At 46.4% G+C, this 17,779-nt stretch overlaps 1 protein-coding gene and 1 long non-coding RNA gene across 3 annotated transcripts; one reads left to right on the forward strand and one right to left on the reverse strand.

Moving 5' to 3' along the window:
* Positions 1 to 1,680: 1,680 nt before the first annotated feature.
* On the forward strand, positions 1,681 to 16,208 carry SNRPA1 (small nuclear ribonucleoprotein polypeptide A'). Of its 2 annotated transcripts, none has more exons than XM_060179296.1 (9): positions 1,681 to 1,842; positions 4,492 to 4,639; positions 5,867 to 5,945; positions 10,870 to 10,916; positions 11,253 to 11,355; positions 12,268 to 12,347; positions 12,768 to 12,843; positions 13,505 to 13,598; positions 15,966 to 16,208. In XM_060179296.1, exons 1-9 carry the CDS (start codon positions 1,761 to 1,763, stop codon positions 16,022 to 16,024), a joined length of 768 nt encoding a protein of 255 aa, XP_060035279.1. In that variant the 5' UTR covers positions 1,681 to 1,760; the 3' UTR covers positions 16,025 to 16,208. The 2 variants fall into 2 exon arrangements, with proteins under 2 accessions (XP_060035279.1, XP_060035280.1); XM_060179297.1 differs by lacking the exon at positions 1,681 to 1,842 and adding an exon at positions 1,909 to 2,147.
* LOC132534854 (uncharacterized) lies at positions 12,026 to 16,387 on the reverse strand. The gene is made up of 2 exons (XR_009546586.1): positions 16,296 to 16,387; positions 12,026 to 12,417 (listed from the first exon to the last, which is right to left on the reverse strand). It is a non-coding gene; the product is annotated as an uncharacterized LOC132534854 (long non-coding RNA).
* Positions 16,388 to 17,779: the final 1,392 nt, after the last annotated feature.

The raw sequence follows: 17,779 nt of genomic DNA on the forward strand, positions 1-17,779 counted from the left end.
TGTGCTACCTGAGTGAATTCCGGATGGTACAGAGCCAGGGAAGCAAGGCACAGAAGCTCACTGCATGTTTCTGTTTATATTAAAAAAAAAAAAAAAAAACAAGCAAAAGAAATCTATGGAGTTGGGTTTGTGGTTACCCTCAGGAAGGGAGGGAAGTTTTCTCTGTCTTGATAGAGAGGTAGCTGTGCAGATTACTGTCTGAGTGGATTTGCTGGAGAATTTGGATTTGTGCTTTCCTTTGTTTTAATCACTTAACTGATGAACTGTTGGTTTACAGGATTGCTGGTGTCACATAGGTTTATGGTCCCCCAAGATAGGTGTCAGCACACCTTATCCTCCACCAAATTGTCATCTCCCTCCACCAGGGGACACTGGATCCCCAACCCAGCCTCAACACTTCCTTCTGTGTCTCCCCAATTTGAGTCTTTGGATCTGTTGAGGTGGACCAAGGTTTATTAAAGTGTGGTCCTGGGAGCTGGGTGGTGGTGCACCTGGTTAAGCGCACACATCACAGTGAGCAAGGCCTCAGGTTCCAGTCCCTGGTCCCCACTTGCAAGGGGAAAGCTTCACGAGTGGTGAAGCAGGGCTGCAGGTGTCTCTCTGTCTTTCACTATAATTCCGATTTCTGGCTGACTATCAAATAAATAAATATAATTTTAAAAAATAAAGTGTGGTCCTGTACTTTACCTGGCTTGGTTTCTTAAGCCCTTTTCTTTCGGTCACTTTTCAGTTTAAACATTTTAAAATGTCAGATGGCCTGGGATAAAGCGTTGGACTCTCAAGCATCAAGTCCTTTATTCCATCGCCAGCATCGCATGCACCAGATTGCTCTGGTTCTCAGTCCAGTAAGTGAGTGAGTGGGTGTATGAATAATGTAAATGTCTAGAGGCCACAGGCTGAACCGCAAGCCCTGAATGAATGAGTGAATGAATGAATGAATGAATGAATGAATGAATGAATGAATGAATGAATGATGTGAATGTCTAGAGGCTGAACCTAAAGCCCTGCCGGGCTGAGTTTCGCCGCTCACTGGAGCAGGGACTCAAGCCCATCGCTGGCTGGGACGGGGAGCGCTGAGGCCAGGGGTGCTATTGTCACCTTGTCCCCTCTTCAACCCGAGGTGCACCGATACTCGAGCAAGCTCCTTTCGACTGCTTTCACATTTCCCCCCTTTTAAAAAATATATATATATTTAAATATGTATTCCTTTTTGTTGCCCTTGTTTTATTGTTGTAGTTATTGTTGTTATTGATGTCGTTGTTGTTGGATAGGACAGAGAGAAATGGAAAGAGGAGAGGAAAGCAGAGAGGGGGAGAGAAAGACAGACACCTGCAGACCTGCTTCACCGCCTGTGAAGCGACCCCCCTGCAGGTGGGGAGTCGGGGGCTCGAACCGGGGTCCTTACACCGGTCCCTGCGCTTTGTGCCACCTGTGCTTAACCCTGCTGCACTACCGCCCGATTCCCTTAAAAATATTTTATTTATTTTATTTTGAGGAAGATAGACACAGAAAGAAACTTTCATTTTTCCCCTTTTAACTTAACGACAGAAAACGGGAGCCTCCAGACTCCAACCAGGACCAAACCCGTCCTTGGTGGGTGGGCGTATCCGCGCTCGATTGTTTCTGCCTGGGCGGCGAGCTGCGCGCGCAGACGTCTGCGACTGCTGCTGCCTGGCGGCGGGCGCGGGGCACGCCGGGAGTCGGGCGGCCGGCGGGCGGGAGGCAGCACCGGGAGCGGCGGGAGCAGCGGCGGCGGCAGGATGGTGAAGCTGACGGCGGAGCTGATCGAGCAGGCGGCGCAGTACACCAACGCCGTGCGGGACCGGGAGCTGGACCTGCGGGGTGAGGGGGCGGCGGCGCGGGGCGGGGCGGCTCGGGGGACCGCGTGCGCGGACGGCCTGCGCGCCGGGAGGGGAGCGGCGGGCGGGGCTGCAGCCTCGGACCCCGGCCCCGCGCGGCCGTCCCGCTCGTTTCCATCGCCTCGTCTTTGGCTTAGATCGGGGCGTTTTAAAATGTCAGCTGGCGGAGGGAGGTAGCACGGCGGTTATGCAGCGAGAGACTCCCAGCCTGAGGCTCCAGAGCCCCAGGTTCAAACCCCACCGGCAGCAGCCGGAGCTCAGCACACAGTCGGATGCGCCAGGACCCGGGTTCGAGCCCCACTCCCCCCACACCTGCCGAGGAGCTGTTTCACGGGTGTCTCTTTGGCTTCCCCCGCTGTCCTTCCTTTAGCCAAATTAAAATAAAATACGATGTGATGCCTGCTGTGCTCAGCAGCCCGACTCTGAGCTGTGGAGAGCCCGTGGCTCGGGAGACAGGACACCGCTGCTGCTGCTGCTGCTGCTGCAGCTTATCAGTGATTTAATATTGGTTCACAACGTTAGAAGATGACGGGTATGATTCCACAGATTTCCCCCCCCACCAGGGTTTTTTTTTTTTTTTTTTTTAAATTATTTATTTCCTTTTTGGTTGCCCTTGTTGTTTTTTTATTGTTGTAGTTATTATTGCTGTTAATGTCGACGCTGCTGGATAGGACAGAGAGAAATGGAGAGAGGAGGGGAAGACAGAGAGGGGGAGAGAAAGACAGACACCTGCAGACCTGCTTCCCCGCCTGTGAAGCGACTCCCCTGCAGGTGGGGAGCCGGGGGCTCGAACCGGGATACTTTAATTTTATTTATTTATTTATTTATTTATTTATTGGATAGAGACAGTCAGGAATCGAGAAGGAAGGGGGAGAGACACCTGCAGCCCTGCTTCACCACTCACAAAGCTTTCCCCCTGCAGGTGGGGACGGGCCTCGAACAGGGATATCCTTGCATTTTTTTTCCTATGGTCCTGCCTTTCTAAGTCACACCAATACCTGTTTCTACTTCTGAATGTCCTTGGTTTTTTTACCCTCTTCTCTCTCTCTCTGGGTCTTGATGGAGTTCAGGGCCCTGTGGTCGTCTTCCCCTGAACATTTCTCCCCCTCTGAGAGTATGAACCACAATTCTTTTTGGAGGAGCACTGCTTTATCTTACTTATATTTGTTTTACTGCTTTATTCGCAGCACTCCCTTGTTTAATGAGCAGGAGGGAGAAACAGAACATCACCACGCTGGCACACGGGACCCTGGTCCCTAGCGCTGGCCGGCCTACTTGTTTACGGCTATTTCAGCCCTGCTGGGCGAGAAGCAGAGCAGCCTGTGTGGGGATGAGAGCGTGGAAACAGGCCTGGGGAACAGCCTGTGGCCTCTGCTGTTCATGGAGGGAGCCCTGCCCGGTCCTCTGCTTTGATTCCCATGGGGGAGTTTGGGGAGAGGCCAGAGCTTTCCTGTGGCTGCAGATTTCCTTTCTTGGAGAACGTGTACCCCTTTGGTTCTCTGCCATGAGTTACGGGGCTGGGGGTGTTTAGTTTGCCGTAGGACTTGCTGTAAGCAGGAGGGCTGCTCACGGTGTCTCGCTCAGCACCGTGGTGATGCCCGTTCTAGACCAGTCAGTGTGTCTAGGAGTGAATCACCATCGTGTGCAAGCCACTGAGCTCACAGTCTAGATGGGAGATTTCAGGGAAGAAACAGCGAGCTGTTGTATCTTTTGTTCTGGGAATCTGGCCTGTGGAGACGCAAATGGAATTGTGAACCGTTATACTCCACGCACGAACAAGGTTTGGACACTTGTAGCAATTCTAGAGCCTAGTGAGTGTTCCTAGGAATGTGAGTTAGCAGTGCGGCCGTTAGGCCGTGCTCATCATATTAACTGCCCTTGTTGACGTGACCATGGTGCCATCCACTGCCGGACCAGAAGCAGCCAGAAACGTGTGACTGTTGACCTCTTCTCACCAGAGAACTGCTCTGCTCTGGCTGCTGGTGTTGCTGGGAATTGAACCTGGGATCCCAGAGCCTCTGACAGCTTTGTCATTTGTAGCACCATTATATTGTGTCTCCCTCTCCATTTTCTGTGCCTAGTGTCTTGCAGTGTTTGACGATGCCGGCTAAATACTTTCTGAATGAATGAAAAACTTGAGTCAGGTTGTCACTAGGGTACTGCTGCTGCCCGGGAACTGGCACAGAGGGTAAAGTGATGGACAAGCGGGAGGTCTCAAGTTCCACCCTGGTTCTCTTTCCCTCTCTCTGTTGCTCATTGATAAATCTTTCTCGAAAAAGATACTGCTGATGCCTTTTGATACCTTATAACTCTATCAGTGTTTGTGTCCTCCATTTAAAAAAAAAATTTTTTTTTTAAATTATTTATTCCCTTTTGTTGCCCCTGTTTTATTGTTGTTGTTGATGATGATGTCGTTGTTGGATAGGACAGAGAGAAATGGAGAGAGGGTGGGGAAGACGGGGAGAGAAAGAGAGACACCTGCAGACCTGCTTCACTGCCTGTGAAGGGGACCTGACCCTCCCCCTGCAGGTGGGGAATGGGGGCTCGAACCAGGATCCTTACGCCATTCCTTGTGCTTTGCACCGTCTGCTCTTAACCCACCGCCCAACTCTTATCCTCTTCCGTTTTACAGGGTATAAAATTCCTGTGATTGAAAATCTGGGTGCTACCTTAGATCAGTTTGATGCTATTGATTTTTCTGACAATGAAATCAGGAAACTGGATGGTTTTCCCTTGTTGAGGAGACTGAAAACATTACTAGTCAACAACAACAGAATATGGTGAGTGTGTGCTGGGGGGTGGGGTGGGGGGAGTCGTTCTCTCCTGTAATACGCCATCAGTGTTCCCAGGAAAGGCTGCCACACACACGGGACATGCTGCCAGTCCAACCTGCATCTTCCTTCTGGCGTTTTCCTACTGCTGAGCCACCTCCCAAACCCTAAAATAATATTTAAAGGATGCATAAAAGCTGTCGGTTCTGTTTTTTACTGAGCATCTGTATCACATCTTTTGTGACTCTCTCTCTCTCTGTCTCTCCCTCTCTCCTTCTCTCCTTTATTAATAGCAGGTGTAAGGTGGAGAGAGAACCAGAGCATCACTCTGGCACATTCAATGCCATGGATCATTGAGCATGGGACTTTACCCACTGTGCCACCTCTGGACCACTGCCATTTCCTATTTTCCTTCCTTCCTTCCTTCCTTCCTTCCTTCCTTCCTTCCTCCCTTTATCTTAATTTATTTATTGGATAGAGACTGAGAAATTGAGAGGGGAAGGGAAGCTAGAGAGAGAGGCACCTGCAGATCTGCTTCACCTCTCAGAAGCTTCCCCCCTGCAAGTGGGAAACAGGGGCTTGAACCTGGGTCTTTGCACATGGTAATGTGTGCTCAACCAGCTGCATCACTGTCCAGCCCCCCTCCCATTGGCTTTCTTTAACAGCAGCCCTTTTTTGTTGTTGTTAAGAAGATTACTTATGACAATGACATTGCAATATTCTCTAACCTTCTGTCGTCACTATAACTTTTATTAAGAGAGAAGTTACTAAAGACTGGAGAACAGGGCCGGGTGGGGTGTCTAAGCGGCCATGTTTTTCAGAAGTTGACCATTCTCCTGTGGAGCGGTTGTCTTGCCCCATAGCTGAGCTGCGGAGGCAGAGTCACTTGTATTTGTACTGACCTGTGAAGCTCATGGCTGGGTGAGCTCAGTCACGTGTTCTAGATGAGATGCTCCTCCTTCCTTAGGCCTCATTCCACACTGTGATGGTAAAAAGGAGCCCTGGGCCTCTCTGGAGGTGAAGTTCCAAAACCCTCCCTCTGCCATCGGTAGCCTGTGACCTCAGGAGGTTTCCTCTTGGGGGGGGGTCTTCTTCCCCTCTTTGTGACAGTGTTGGAAGAGCGATCTCTGAGTCTCTTCCAGTTCTTAACTTCTGAACCCCTCTGCGCAAGGACTCAGAAGAAACTGTCCACTTACTTGGTTTTCGCTTTTACTAAAACTCCCATTTTTCTTGTAGCCGCATAGGTGAGGGGCTTGATCAGGCTCTGCCCTGCCTCACAGAACTCGTCCTCACCAACAACAGTCTCGTGGAGCTGGTAAGTCAAAGGGATTGGGTTGCGGGGGGCGGCTGGGAGGTGGCGGGGGTCATTACATGCTTCTTAGAGATTGTCATCTTCTTAATTCAGGATCTGGGCTTTTTTTGTTTGTTTTGTGCAAGTAAGTGTTATGGGGCAGGGGTAATTAATGGTGTTTTGGGGTTTGTTTGTTTTCATGTGGTGTCAGAGAATAAGTCCTGGAACCTGGGCCTGAGTGACACTCCTGCTGAGCCCATGGCTGGGTGCCCCCTCAGCCCAGCTCTTCATGGCCTGTGGGTGTGTCTGTCTGTCTGTCTGTCTGTCTCTCTCTCTCTAGGGTCACACGCCTGCACTATTTCACTGGTTCTGAGCCAGTGTTAGCAGAAAGCCATACAACTTAGAACACACCTAGTATTCTCTGTTCTCATTCAGAGAGAGTAACAGACACCACAAACCCTGAGCTATGTCAGTGCTCAAACCTGGGCTTTATCTTTTTTTTTTTTTTTGCCTATCATGGTTATCTTTGGGGCTCGGTGCCTATAAATCCACTTCTCCTGGAGGCCACTTTTTCCATTTTGCTGCCCTTGTTGTGGTTGTTATTGTTATTGTTGTCATAGCTGTTGTTGGATAGGACAGAGAGAAATGGAGAGAGGAGGGGAAGACAGAGAAGGAGAGAGAAAGAGAGACACCTGCAGACCTGCTTCACCGCCTGTGAAGCGACTCCCCTGCAGGTGGGGAGCCGGGGGGCTTGAACTGGGATCCTTACGCCAATCCTTGTGCTTTGCGCCGTATGCGCTTAATCCGCTGCACTACCGCCCAGACCCCCAAACCTGGGCTTTAAACATGACAAGACTCACACCCTCGGTTATCTCTCCAGCCCTTAGTGTTTATTTTTCTGAGAGAGATGGGCATGAGGAGGAGAGATCCCACAGCATGACTCCACCTGGAGCTCCCCAGTGCCATCCATGGTGCCACCCTGAGGTTCTTGAGTTCCCATAGAACAGGGTGTGTGCCCTTTACTCCAGAGAGCCAGCTTCCAGCCCTATAGCTGACCTTTCTACTTTTAGAAGATTTGCCTATTTATAGGAGACACATTAGAGCACTACTCCCTGTACAGTAGCTGGGATCAAACTTGGGGCCCAGGAAAAAGAGAGAGAGAGAGAGATGTTAAACTTCCCCAGTGCTGTCATAATACTTAAGAAAGACACTGTCCTGTGTACCTTTCTAGAATCACAGTGGCCAGTATAGCGGTCACTGATGGCAGATGACTAGCACAAGCTGCCTTGCGCCCAGTATTGTTTGTTTATTTTTAATGAGAGATGCAGAGGGAGGTACCGGAACACTGTTCAGCAGTGCCTTATGGTGGTGCTGGGGACTGAACCTGGACCTAAGCCTCAGGCATGAAAGACTTCTGTAGGTTTATGTTTTTATATATTCTGTAATTTCATGTAAAGCTGTTTGCAAAGATGAAGGCTACACTTGCCCTGTCAGTTATGGAAAATCTCACATATTAAAATCTTGTCTAATAGTGCATTGGCAGTCTCCTTAGAATTCTCTTAACTGTTGGGGGGGGGTGGAGAGAATATAGAATACTTGAGATCTGCTCTCAGAAGTTCAAAGCATGCATTATTGATGGCAGTCACCACATTGGATGTGCGGTTCCCAGAACAGGACTGTGAACATCCCCTTTGATCACATCCCAGCCTCCCTTCCCCTTCACCCCAAGCCTCTGTCATCTGCGGTCCTGCCCTTTAACTCCTGTAAGTTGACTGGTCTGGTTCAGTTTGTATTCTCCATTTTAAGTGAGCTCTAGGGATACTTTTCCTTTTTTTTTTTTAAAGAGGTTTTATTTATTTATTAATGAGAAAGATAGGAGAGATAGAAAGAACCAGGTATCACTCTGGTACATGTGTTGCCAGGGATTGAACTTGGGACCTCTTGGTTGAGAATCCAATGCTTTATCCATTGTGCCACCTCCTGGACCACACTTTTGTTCCTTTTAAGGAACGATAAGCTAGATTCAAAGGAGGTCTCGAAACTTTACATCAGGCTCAACCTGACGCTGTTGACTGGCTACGGAAGAAGGGCCAACGCTAGAAGAAGCTGGTAGCAGACTCTGGAGCGCCCTCTGCAGGTGTCTGCAAAGTATTTCAAAGTGAACTAGCTCTGCCCATCACCTCTGCTGTTACCTGCACTTGATTTCCTTTTGTTTTTCCTCATTGAGCCTGTCCTATTCAAGTAAAGTTTATTCCCAGTAGTTTCTTGGTATGAACTTTGTCCTGGATAATACGCAGTTTCTTCCTTTTTCTGTTTGTTCATTTAAGATTTATCTGTTGGAGGGACTCAGGCGGTAGCACAGCTGGTTAAGCACACGTGGCAAAAAGCGCAAGGACCAGCTTGAGGATCCCGGTTCAAGCCCCGGCTCCCCACCTGCAGGGGAGTCACTTCACAGGCGGTGAAGCAGGTCTGCAGGTGTCTATCTTTCTCTCCCCCTCTCTGCCTTCCCCTCCCCTCTCCATTTCTCTCTGTCCTATCCAACAACAATGACATCAATAATAACTACAACAATAAAACAACAAGGGCAACAAAAGGGAATAAATAAATACTAAAAAATTTAAATTAAAAAAAAAAGATTTTTCTGTTGAAGTAACAGACAGAACCAGAACATCACTGTGACATGCAGTGCTGAAGCTTGAACTTGGAACCTCGTGTCTGCATTACCACAGAGTGGCTGCCCCAACTGCTTTTTTTTTTTTTTTAAGCTTATTTTTCTATAAAGGGTGTTTTGTTTTGAGATTTATCGAGTAAGAGGAAGAGAGAACCAGAACATCATTCTGGGATATGTGATGCCAGGGATTTAACTCTTCATGTTTGAAGAGGCCAGGGTTTTGCCCACTGAGCCCCCCTCCCCGCTAGTCTGTGACATAAAAGCTTCTTAAGATTTAAGAGGTGGGCCTGGTTAAGCTTACACATAACAGTGCATAAAGACCCAGGTTCAAACCCCTGGTCTCCACTTGCAGGGGAGGAAGCTTCACGAGTGGTGAGGTAGGTCTGCAAGTATCTTTCTCTCTATCTCCCTCCCCCCTTCAATTTCTCTCCATCACTCTCCAAAATAAATAAACCAATAAAATTAAAAAAATAAATAAAAAGGTTTAAGATTGAGGGCCGGGCGGAGTAGATAGCGTAATGGTTATGCAAAGAGACTCATGCCTGAAGTCCCAGGTTCAATCCCCTGCACCACCATAAACCAGAGCTGAGCAGTGCTCTGGTGTTTCTCTGTGTCTTTCTCTCTCTGCATCTCTCTCAAAAAAAAAAAAATTAAAGAAAAAAGAGTGAGGGCCCAACTTCCTCTGCCCCTTCTGACCAGAGCACAGACCTCTCACACTCACTGCTGGATCACACGCGTCCGCCAGCTGCTGTTCTTGAACTGAGTAGCTGCCGACAGTTGAGGGCGTGCTGAGCCTATCAAATGCAGGGCTGCCGCCCCCATGCAGTTTCTGTCACTCTAACTGCCTTGCCCCTGCATATTCCTGCCTTACGATTCTTGCTAAGTAGCTTGTCTGTGACTGTTGGCCGTAGTTTTATTTGGTTTTGTGCCTTGCTTTATGGGACAGTTTGGGAAAATTCAAAAATCATCCTGTTGGGGTTCAGGCAGTAGCGCAGCGGGTTAAGCGCACATGGCAAAAATCATCCTGCCTTAAAAAAAAAGAAATCGCGGGAGTCAGGCGGTGGCGCAGCGGGTTAAGTGCACGTGGCACAAAGCGCAGGGACCGGCTTAAGGATCCTGGTTCAAGCCCCCGGCTCCCCACCTGCAGGGGAGTCACTTCACAAGCGGTGAAGCAGGTCTGCAGGTGTTTGTCTTTCTCTCCCCTTCTCTGTTTTCCCCTCCTCTCTCCATTTCTCTCTGTCCTACCCAACAACGATGCCATCAATAACAACAACGTTAAGGGCAACAAAAGGGAAAATAAATAAATATAAAAAAATTTAAAAGAAAAAAAGAAATCATAGGCACACACTTATTTGTTTCTTAACCTTGGAAAATAATTCGAAAATATTCTGGAATGCCTAGAATAAAGGTATCTTTGCTATTTCCACCATTTGCTGGTACTAGCAAGAAGGGGGGGGGGAGCAGGTAGTGACGCACCTGGTTAAGCACACACATTACAGTGCGCAAGGACCCAGGTTCAAGCCCCTGATCCCCACCTTCAGAGGGAAAGCTTCATGGGTGGTGAAACAGAGCTGCAGGTCATTCTCTATCTCCCTCTCATTTTCTCATTACTTTAAAAAAAGAAGTGGGGCTTGGCAGTGGCACACTGGCTTAATTAAGCACATAGTACGAAGTGCAAGGTTCCTGTTTCCACCACCTCAGCAGAGGTGTCACTTCACAGTAGGTGAAGCAGGTCTGCAGGTGTCTCTCTGTCACTCTTCCTCTCTATCTTTCCCTCCCCCTCTCAATTTCTCTGTCATATCCATAAAAATTTGAAACATGTCCACAGAAGCAGTGAGTCGTAGTACAGGCACTGAGCCCCAGCGATAACCCCTGGAGTCAAAAAAAAAAAATCAGCTTGTGCCAAACCCCTAACTTGAGGTCCCCTTTGCAAATAACTTGTTCTGCAATTACATTAACTTTCACTTCCCCCCTACCCCAAATCATTGCTCTAAACTCAGTGGCCCTTGTGAAGCTACAGGGAACCAGGGGTTTTGTTTTTGTCTCTTCTATTGAAACAAGTTATTAAGGCCAAAGCGCAAAGCTTAAGGAACTCAGATTTAATCAGCTTGTTTCAGTAGAAGTATGTGAATTACCTGTGATGTGCTAATACTGTACTTGGTGGCAAGGGCGGCATACTTTACAGATAAGTCCTTGCTCCAAAGGCACCCACATCTCAGAGTTTGTGAATAGCACCTGACAACTACATTCTTACCTGCTGTGGCCATTATCTTACAGGGTGATCTGGACCCTTTGGCATCTCTCAAGTCGCTGACTTATCTAAGGTATGGACAGGATTTGTAATGTGGCCAATGAAACCATTTAAGAAAACATCCATTGTCCCACACAGCCTCAAAGCAAGCAGTTAGTTAGTTAGTGAAAGCTTTTGAGAAATGTTTGATCAAGGCTGGAAGTCCTCCATTGGACCCAGTGATGTGTTGATATTTCCCTAATGTTATTTAGGTCATCAAGACACTGAAAGATATTAATAAAAAAAAAAACCTGTGATCTTTCCTTTGATATATGGACCTGTTAGATTTAATTTAAATGGACTGCTAAATAAGGCTGTGCTGTGAACAAGGTCAGCCTCATATTGTTCCTTTTTTTTTTTTTTTTTGTAGTATTCTAAGAAATCCTGTAACAAATAAGAAGCATTATAGACTGTATGTTATTTATAAAGTTCCACAAGTCAGAGTACTGGACTTCCAAAAGGTGAAACTAAAAGTAAGTATCATTCTGTTGATCGTGAGCCAGACCAGTCCAGTCTTGTATTCTCGGTGCATTTATTTCTGCCAGAGTTTTACTGTTTATTTGTAATTAGAAGGAGGCGTGGAGCTGGCTGTGGGAGGGGATCTCATGTCAGGTTGGTTTTTTGTTTTTTTTTTTTCTTTCATAGTGGCTTATGGTGTTCTACTCTGAGTTCACACTATTTTGTGGGGTGGTGCTCACAGCAGAAGTGGCACAGACTCAGCCACTGTGGGGAGCACCATCCACCGCCCTGGGAGTTTAGTGCGGTCCTTAGTCCACAAGCCGTGATTCAGCAGCTCTAATGCCTGTTTGAACAGTTTCCTCTTGTGATGGGGAGTTGTTTATTGTTTTTTTATCTCCTCGTTTGAAATGGGTTGAGGGGAGGGGTTTGGGGTGACTTTTTTTTTTAAAGATTTCTTTGTAATCCCATTAGTAAGAGACTCCAGAGCAGCACTCTGGCATAAGCTGGGAATTGAACGCTGGGCCTCATGCTTGTAAGTCCAAGTCTCATCCCCCTGTGCTGAAAGAAAAATGGGCAATTATTATTATTTTAACCAAAGCACTGCGCAGCTCTGGCCTTTGCTGTGCTGGGGATTGAACCTGGGGCCTCTGCCGCATCAGGCATGAAAGTCATTTTGCAGAACCATCATTTCCCCAGCCCAGGAAATTTTATTTTTATAAAGAGGAGAGTGAATTTTACTTCACCAGAGAAGGCAGTAAATACCATTGTGTTGTCTACAAATTCGAAATTGGCTTTTGGGCATTCTTAACCAACCCAGAGTATTTCAAGAGAGTTTTCTTCCTCTTTTTTTTTTTTTTCCTGAGGAATGCATCTAAATGCATGTGGTACCCCTATTTCCATTAACTCTGTGTGTGGTGTCGCTGTAGGAGCGTCAGGAAGCAGAGAAAATGTTCAAGGGCAAACGGGGTGCACAGCTTGCAAAGGATATTGCCAGGAGAAGCAAAACGTAAGATCCGGATATCCAACTTCACTCCACTTCACCTTCAGAAACACTTATCTGTCTGGCAGTTTGCCGCCTGCAAAAAAAAAAAAAAATTAAACAAAACACCTGTGACTAATACAAAGTTCAATGTTCGTGATGATGGTCACCGCCATCAGCGGCCTGCCACATCTGAGGAGATTCCTCCCAGGCGAGCAGAGTAAATTTCAGTCTCCCATCTCACTGCGTGGCATGTACATCCTGCTTTCTCTGTAGGAAGATGAGCTGGGTGGTTGGTGTTTCTGAAGGAGGGAGTCTCTCGTATCAGCTTGTTAACAAAGATAAGATACTACACTGGTTGAATTACTTTCAAACCTTTTGAAAGTAAGAGAAGCAGTTTCTACTGGTTGATTTTTTAACATCTCTGCTCCTCCTTCCCCTTCCAAGTTTTAATCCAGGTGCTGGTTTAGCTATGGACAAAAAGAAAGGCGGGCCCTCTCCAGGGGACGTAGAAGCCATCAAGGTAACGCTGTGTTAAGACTCGGGCTGCTGTGGGTTGAGGTTTGGCTTATTAGGTGTAATAGACCAAGTTTGAACATTGCAGTGTTTTCTGCCCCACAGTTGTTAAGAATCCAGCTATATTTTCATATATGGAAAAACTCAAAGTCACTATTTAGCCAGGCCCTGATTTAAATGACTTACATGAGCCAAAGTGGCTGTGATTCTGGTCCCTATTTTCCCAGGATGCAGTGATTTGGATGGTCAGCTACCTGTGTGTGTAGTCTCAGTGTTCGCAGTAATGTTCACTTTAGAAAACAAAGCTGTGTGAAATGTGCTGATTCTCCTGTCTGATGAGTAATAAAAATCCTCATTTGGGGCTGTTGCCTCCTAAGTATCCAGTGTCAGATTTCCAAAGACGTACTTCCAGCTAAATGCTGAGGGCAGATGGTATGATTATTTGCTCTCTTTCATAAGGGGTCTGCATCTCTTTGCCAAAATGAGGGTTTTTTTATACTTTGGTTTCTGGGTTGATCTCAGTGGACCAGTACAATTCCTTCTCCCACAGAAACCTTAGCCATTTCACGTTCCTACTTCAAAAGTTGCTTTGAGTGTCTGAATGTTTTCTGGGTGGTTGAAACGTAAATGAGATCATCGTCTCCTTTGCCACTATTTCCTCCCTCCAGAATGCTATAGCAAACGCATCTACTCTGGCAGAAGTGGAGCGGCTCAAAGGCTTGTTGCAGTCTGGCCAGATACCTGGCAGAGAGCGCCGATCAGGTCGGGAAACCTCGTTCTGTCTCTGAGCTTTCAGATCAGAGCCCCCTTCTAGTGATTCCAAAAACAGTACATGTGCTAGAATCTAGCCCCCCCCCCCCCATATAATTTAATGTGCACAAAACTCCTTTAAATGCTCTTGGGGAAAAAAAAAAATCATTGACCCAGAGCAGTGAAACCCCAACAAGGAGAAATTGTCAGTTTTCATATACACTAAATTTGGGCAGATACAGCGGAGATTATCAAGGTCTTTTTTTTCTTTTTCTTTTTTTTTTAAAGAATGGGCCAGGTGGGAGGGGGTATTAAGAGAGGAAACATTATTTCTTTTTAATTTTTTTATTATATTTATTTTCCCTTTTGTTGCCCTTGTTTTTTATTGTAGTTGTTGTTGTTATTGATGTTGTTGTTAGATAGGACAGAGAGAAATAGATGGGGAAGACAGGGGGAAAGGAAGACACCTGCAGACCTGCTTTACCACCTGTGAAGTGACTCCCCTGCAGGTGGGGAACTGGGGGAGGGGAGGGGGGCCTCGAACCAGGATCCTTATGCTGGTCCTTGGGCTTTGCGCCACGTGCGCTTAACCCGCAGTGCTACCGCCCGGCTCCCAGAAACATTATTTTATAGCTGTTGAGTGACACACTGAGCACTAGGATAATGCCATGGGCTTTCAGTGACCAGTATGGGTGACAGAAATTGGGAGCAGAGCCCCACAACAAGACAGCCTAAGGCTCAGATGCTAGACATACCAGTCTCTGCCTTTGAGTAGTTTCTTAATCCCAACTAAGTGTCTTTAAATCTTTAAATCAAAGATAGTAATAATAGTCCCAACTTCAAAAACGCTAATGAGGCAAACTAAGTGAGATACATTGGAGGAAGCACTTAGCACAGGTCCTAACAGTCACAGAATTTGCGTGAGTCTTAGTTCTTCTCATATTTAAGTGCCACTTGCCAGAGAGCATTCTGGGTAGCAAGGGTATAACAGAGACACTGCGAATAATAATAATAAATGTAGTGAAGAGATTTCTCCCTGGACTGGCAAGCTAAGGAAATAATGTTTAAACTGAATTTAGTTTAATGTTAATGTTTTAACTAAGACATTAGTTAGGTCAGTGGTTCTCACTGTGTGGAACTTGGGGGCAGGGGTACTCTTTGAGGCCAAACTCTGTAATAACAAGAAAGCATCATTTGTTTTTTTAGCATTTCCCCTGATTATTCTGGACCACTGGGCGCTCTGTTAGTGAACGTGTATATGTTTTTATACCAGTATGCTTAAGCTTGCCCTCCAGAAAGCAGTGTAAATGGTTAATTATATTAAACATTACCCCTTACACGTACATTTCCTTGAGATTCTTGTTTTATTTATTTTTTTAGATTCTTGTTTTTTTTTTAATGTTTATTTACTTACTGGATAGAGACAGAAGCTGAAATGGAAGAGGGAGAGAGATACTGCTTGTGAAGCTTCCCCCCTGTAAGGGGAACCTGGGGGCTTGAACCTGAGTCCTTGTACATATAACACATGTGCTCAACCAGCTGCGCCACCTCCCGGCCCCCGTTTCCTTGAGATTCTGAGTGAGGGTGGATGTCAGACATGAAGCGCTTCTTTACCTCCATTGGATGGTTGTCTCTGTGTACTTGTTTCTGGAAGGGAGCTTGTCACTGAAGTGAGAGCAACTAGTAGCATTTATTAACAAAGTAAAAATTCAGAATCCCAAGCTTTAGTTAAAAACAAACAAACAAAAAACCTTCAGGGATGGAGAGAACGCTCACTCAGCCTAGTAGAGCACCCATTGGCATGCCCCTCAGTGGAATCGTTAAGAGACAGGAGGCAGAGAGATTCCTGCAGCAGTGCTTCACCACTCCTAAAGCCTCCCACCTGAAGTTGGGGGACACCAGTGGCTTGAACTCAGGTCCTCATACATCAGACCAATGGCCTGCCTCCATGCCTACCTGCCTTTCTTCCTCTCTTTCTTTCTCACTTTGTTCTTCCCTTCTGCCCTCTCCCCTTCTCCCCTCCTCCCTTTTCTTCCTTTGCCAGAGTACTATTCAACTCTGGCTTGTGGAGCTGGGAGTGTAACCTGTGAATTCAGAGCCTCAAGCATGAAAACCTTTGACATAGCCATTATGATGCCTCTCCAGCCCCAGACCAATAGACTTTCAAGAAAGAAAATATGAAAAGATTTCCTACTCCATATTGCAAACTACTGACCTTTACGGAAACATCTAGAGGGACTAGGCAGTGGCATACCCAATTGAGCACACATGTTAACAGTACGCAAGGACCAGGGTTCTACCCCCCCCCCCCCCCGTCCCTACTTGTTGGGCAAAAGCTTTGCAAACTGAAGTCAGCCTGTCTTCTGGCTTTTTCTTTAGGCCCTGCTGATGACGGTGAAGAGGAGATGGAGGAAGACACAGTCACCAATGGGTCCTGAGCTGTGAGGCTGGATCATCTACAGGGCATGTGATGTGCTCAGATGAGAAAAGTCCTGCTTCCTAAACACAGAATTGTTTTCTGAAACAGGCCTTGTCTGTGTGAACAGAGTGTGCAGTTCACAGGCATGGCTGACATGCTTAAACTGCTGCTGGTAATTTTGTAATAGACATTTTGAAACCCTATGCCAGTTTTGTTGTTGTTGTTATTTGTTTGATTGATTGGTTGGTTTTTTTTTTTTCCCCTAAGTGGTAACAATAAAAGACACTCACTTGGTGTTGCCAAGTTGCTTGTCCTCAAGAATCACCCATGGTGAAGTTCATGGAGTACAGATCCTAAGTAGGCTTCCTGGTCCTCTGTGAAATGTTTTTTCTTTAACCCTGCATGCAGAATAATAAATTACTGCTTAAAAAAAAAAAAGAAGAAGAACTGGGAGATGTGATACAAATATTTTAAGATGTGATAGGGGCACCGTAGCTGTCCTCATATTTGGGCTAAACTAGGTGGTGGAAGTGAGGTTCATTCAGGATAACTTGTATCATGTCATAGCAGACACTAGTGCCAGTTAACATAGCCATGTGCCATGCAGTCATGGTGGAGGGACTTCTGCAGAACTAAAGAAGGACCTCTACCATTAATTTTTGTAGTATATGTAGGTAGGTAGTAAAATTTTGAGAACTTTTTCTAGGAGTTGTATATCTAGTTTCATCTGTGTACATGCCTAACAATTTCTTTAAAATTTTTTAATTTTTTAAATATATTTTCCCTTTTATTGCCCTTGTTTTTGATTGTTGTTATTATTGATGTTGTTATTGTTAAATAGGACAGAGAAATGGAGAGAAGGGGGGGAGAGAGAGAGACACCTGCAGACCTGCTTCACTGCCTGAGAAACAACTCCCCTGCAGTTGGGGAGTCGGGCTCAAACCAGGATCTTTGAGCTGGTCCTTGTACTTCACGCCACGTGCTTTTAGCTGGACTATTGTCCTGGTTCATTTCTCCAATATTTCTTCTTGTTGGTTTAACATATTATGTTATGAGGTCCCTCTCTCGGTACTTTTCAAATTACTGATCACTCTTGCCTGGATTGACTTGTGTCTAAGTAAGGTAATTAAAGGGTTCACAGTTGTGGAAGTTGTTTCAATAGTATTTTAATCCTTGAGTTGGAGCTCAGTGGTTTAAAAACCTCTTTTGTTCTTTTTCTTCCCTGTAGGCTATGGGAGCCTGAGGGATTTTAAACTATAAGTAGGCTTAATCACTGACTCCTAAACAAGAAATAAAGCAGGGTGGGGCAGAGATAATCCACTGCTTATGCAAAGAGACTCACAGCCCCACTGCTAGGCTCCAAGGTATAGATTTTCTCCTGAGTTTCCTGGTTAGTCCTCTGTCCCCTGGTGTCAGCAGAGGGCCTCACTGCCGCTGCTCCAGATTCTGAGGGCAGTAGCAATGGAGACTTGCATTTGGTGAGTCTCAGGGGAGTCCTCTCCTCCCTTCAGCTGTCTTTTTGTTGGTGAAACAGAGTGGAGGTGGTGTCTCAACTGGTAAACTGCTGAACTGTTACCAGCCACTTAATCTCTCCCTAGGCTCCTCTCTGTCCACGAGCCACACGTGTTTGCTCTCACTGGTGATCTAGTGGGTTCCTGAAGTCACTCCTGTCTTGTCTTGTTGTGGTCCAAGGTGGTCTCCTTTGGTATTCCTAGTTGATCCAGGAGAGGAGACAAACAGAGCTGCTGCTGCTCCGTAGCCCTGCCTCCGGAAG

Source organism: Erinaceus europaeus, chromosome 20 (assembly GCF_950295315.1).
Source record: "Erinaceus europaeus chromosome 20, mEriEur2.1, whole genome shotgun sequence".
In the NCBI taxonomy this organism is placed as follows: domain Eukaryota; kingdom Metazoa; phylum Chordata; class Mammalia; order Eulipotyphla; family Erinaceidae; genus Erinaceus; species Erinaceus europaeus.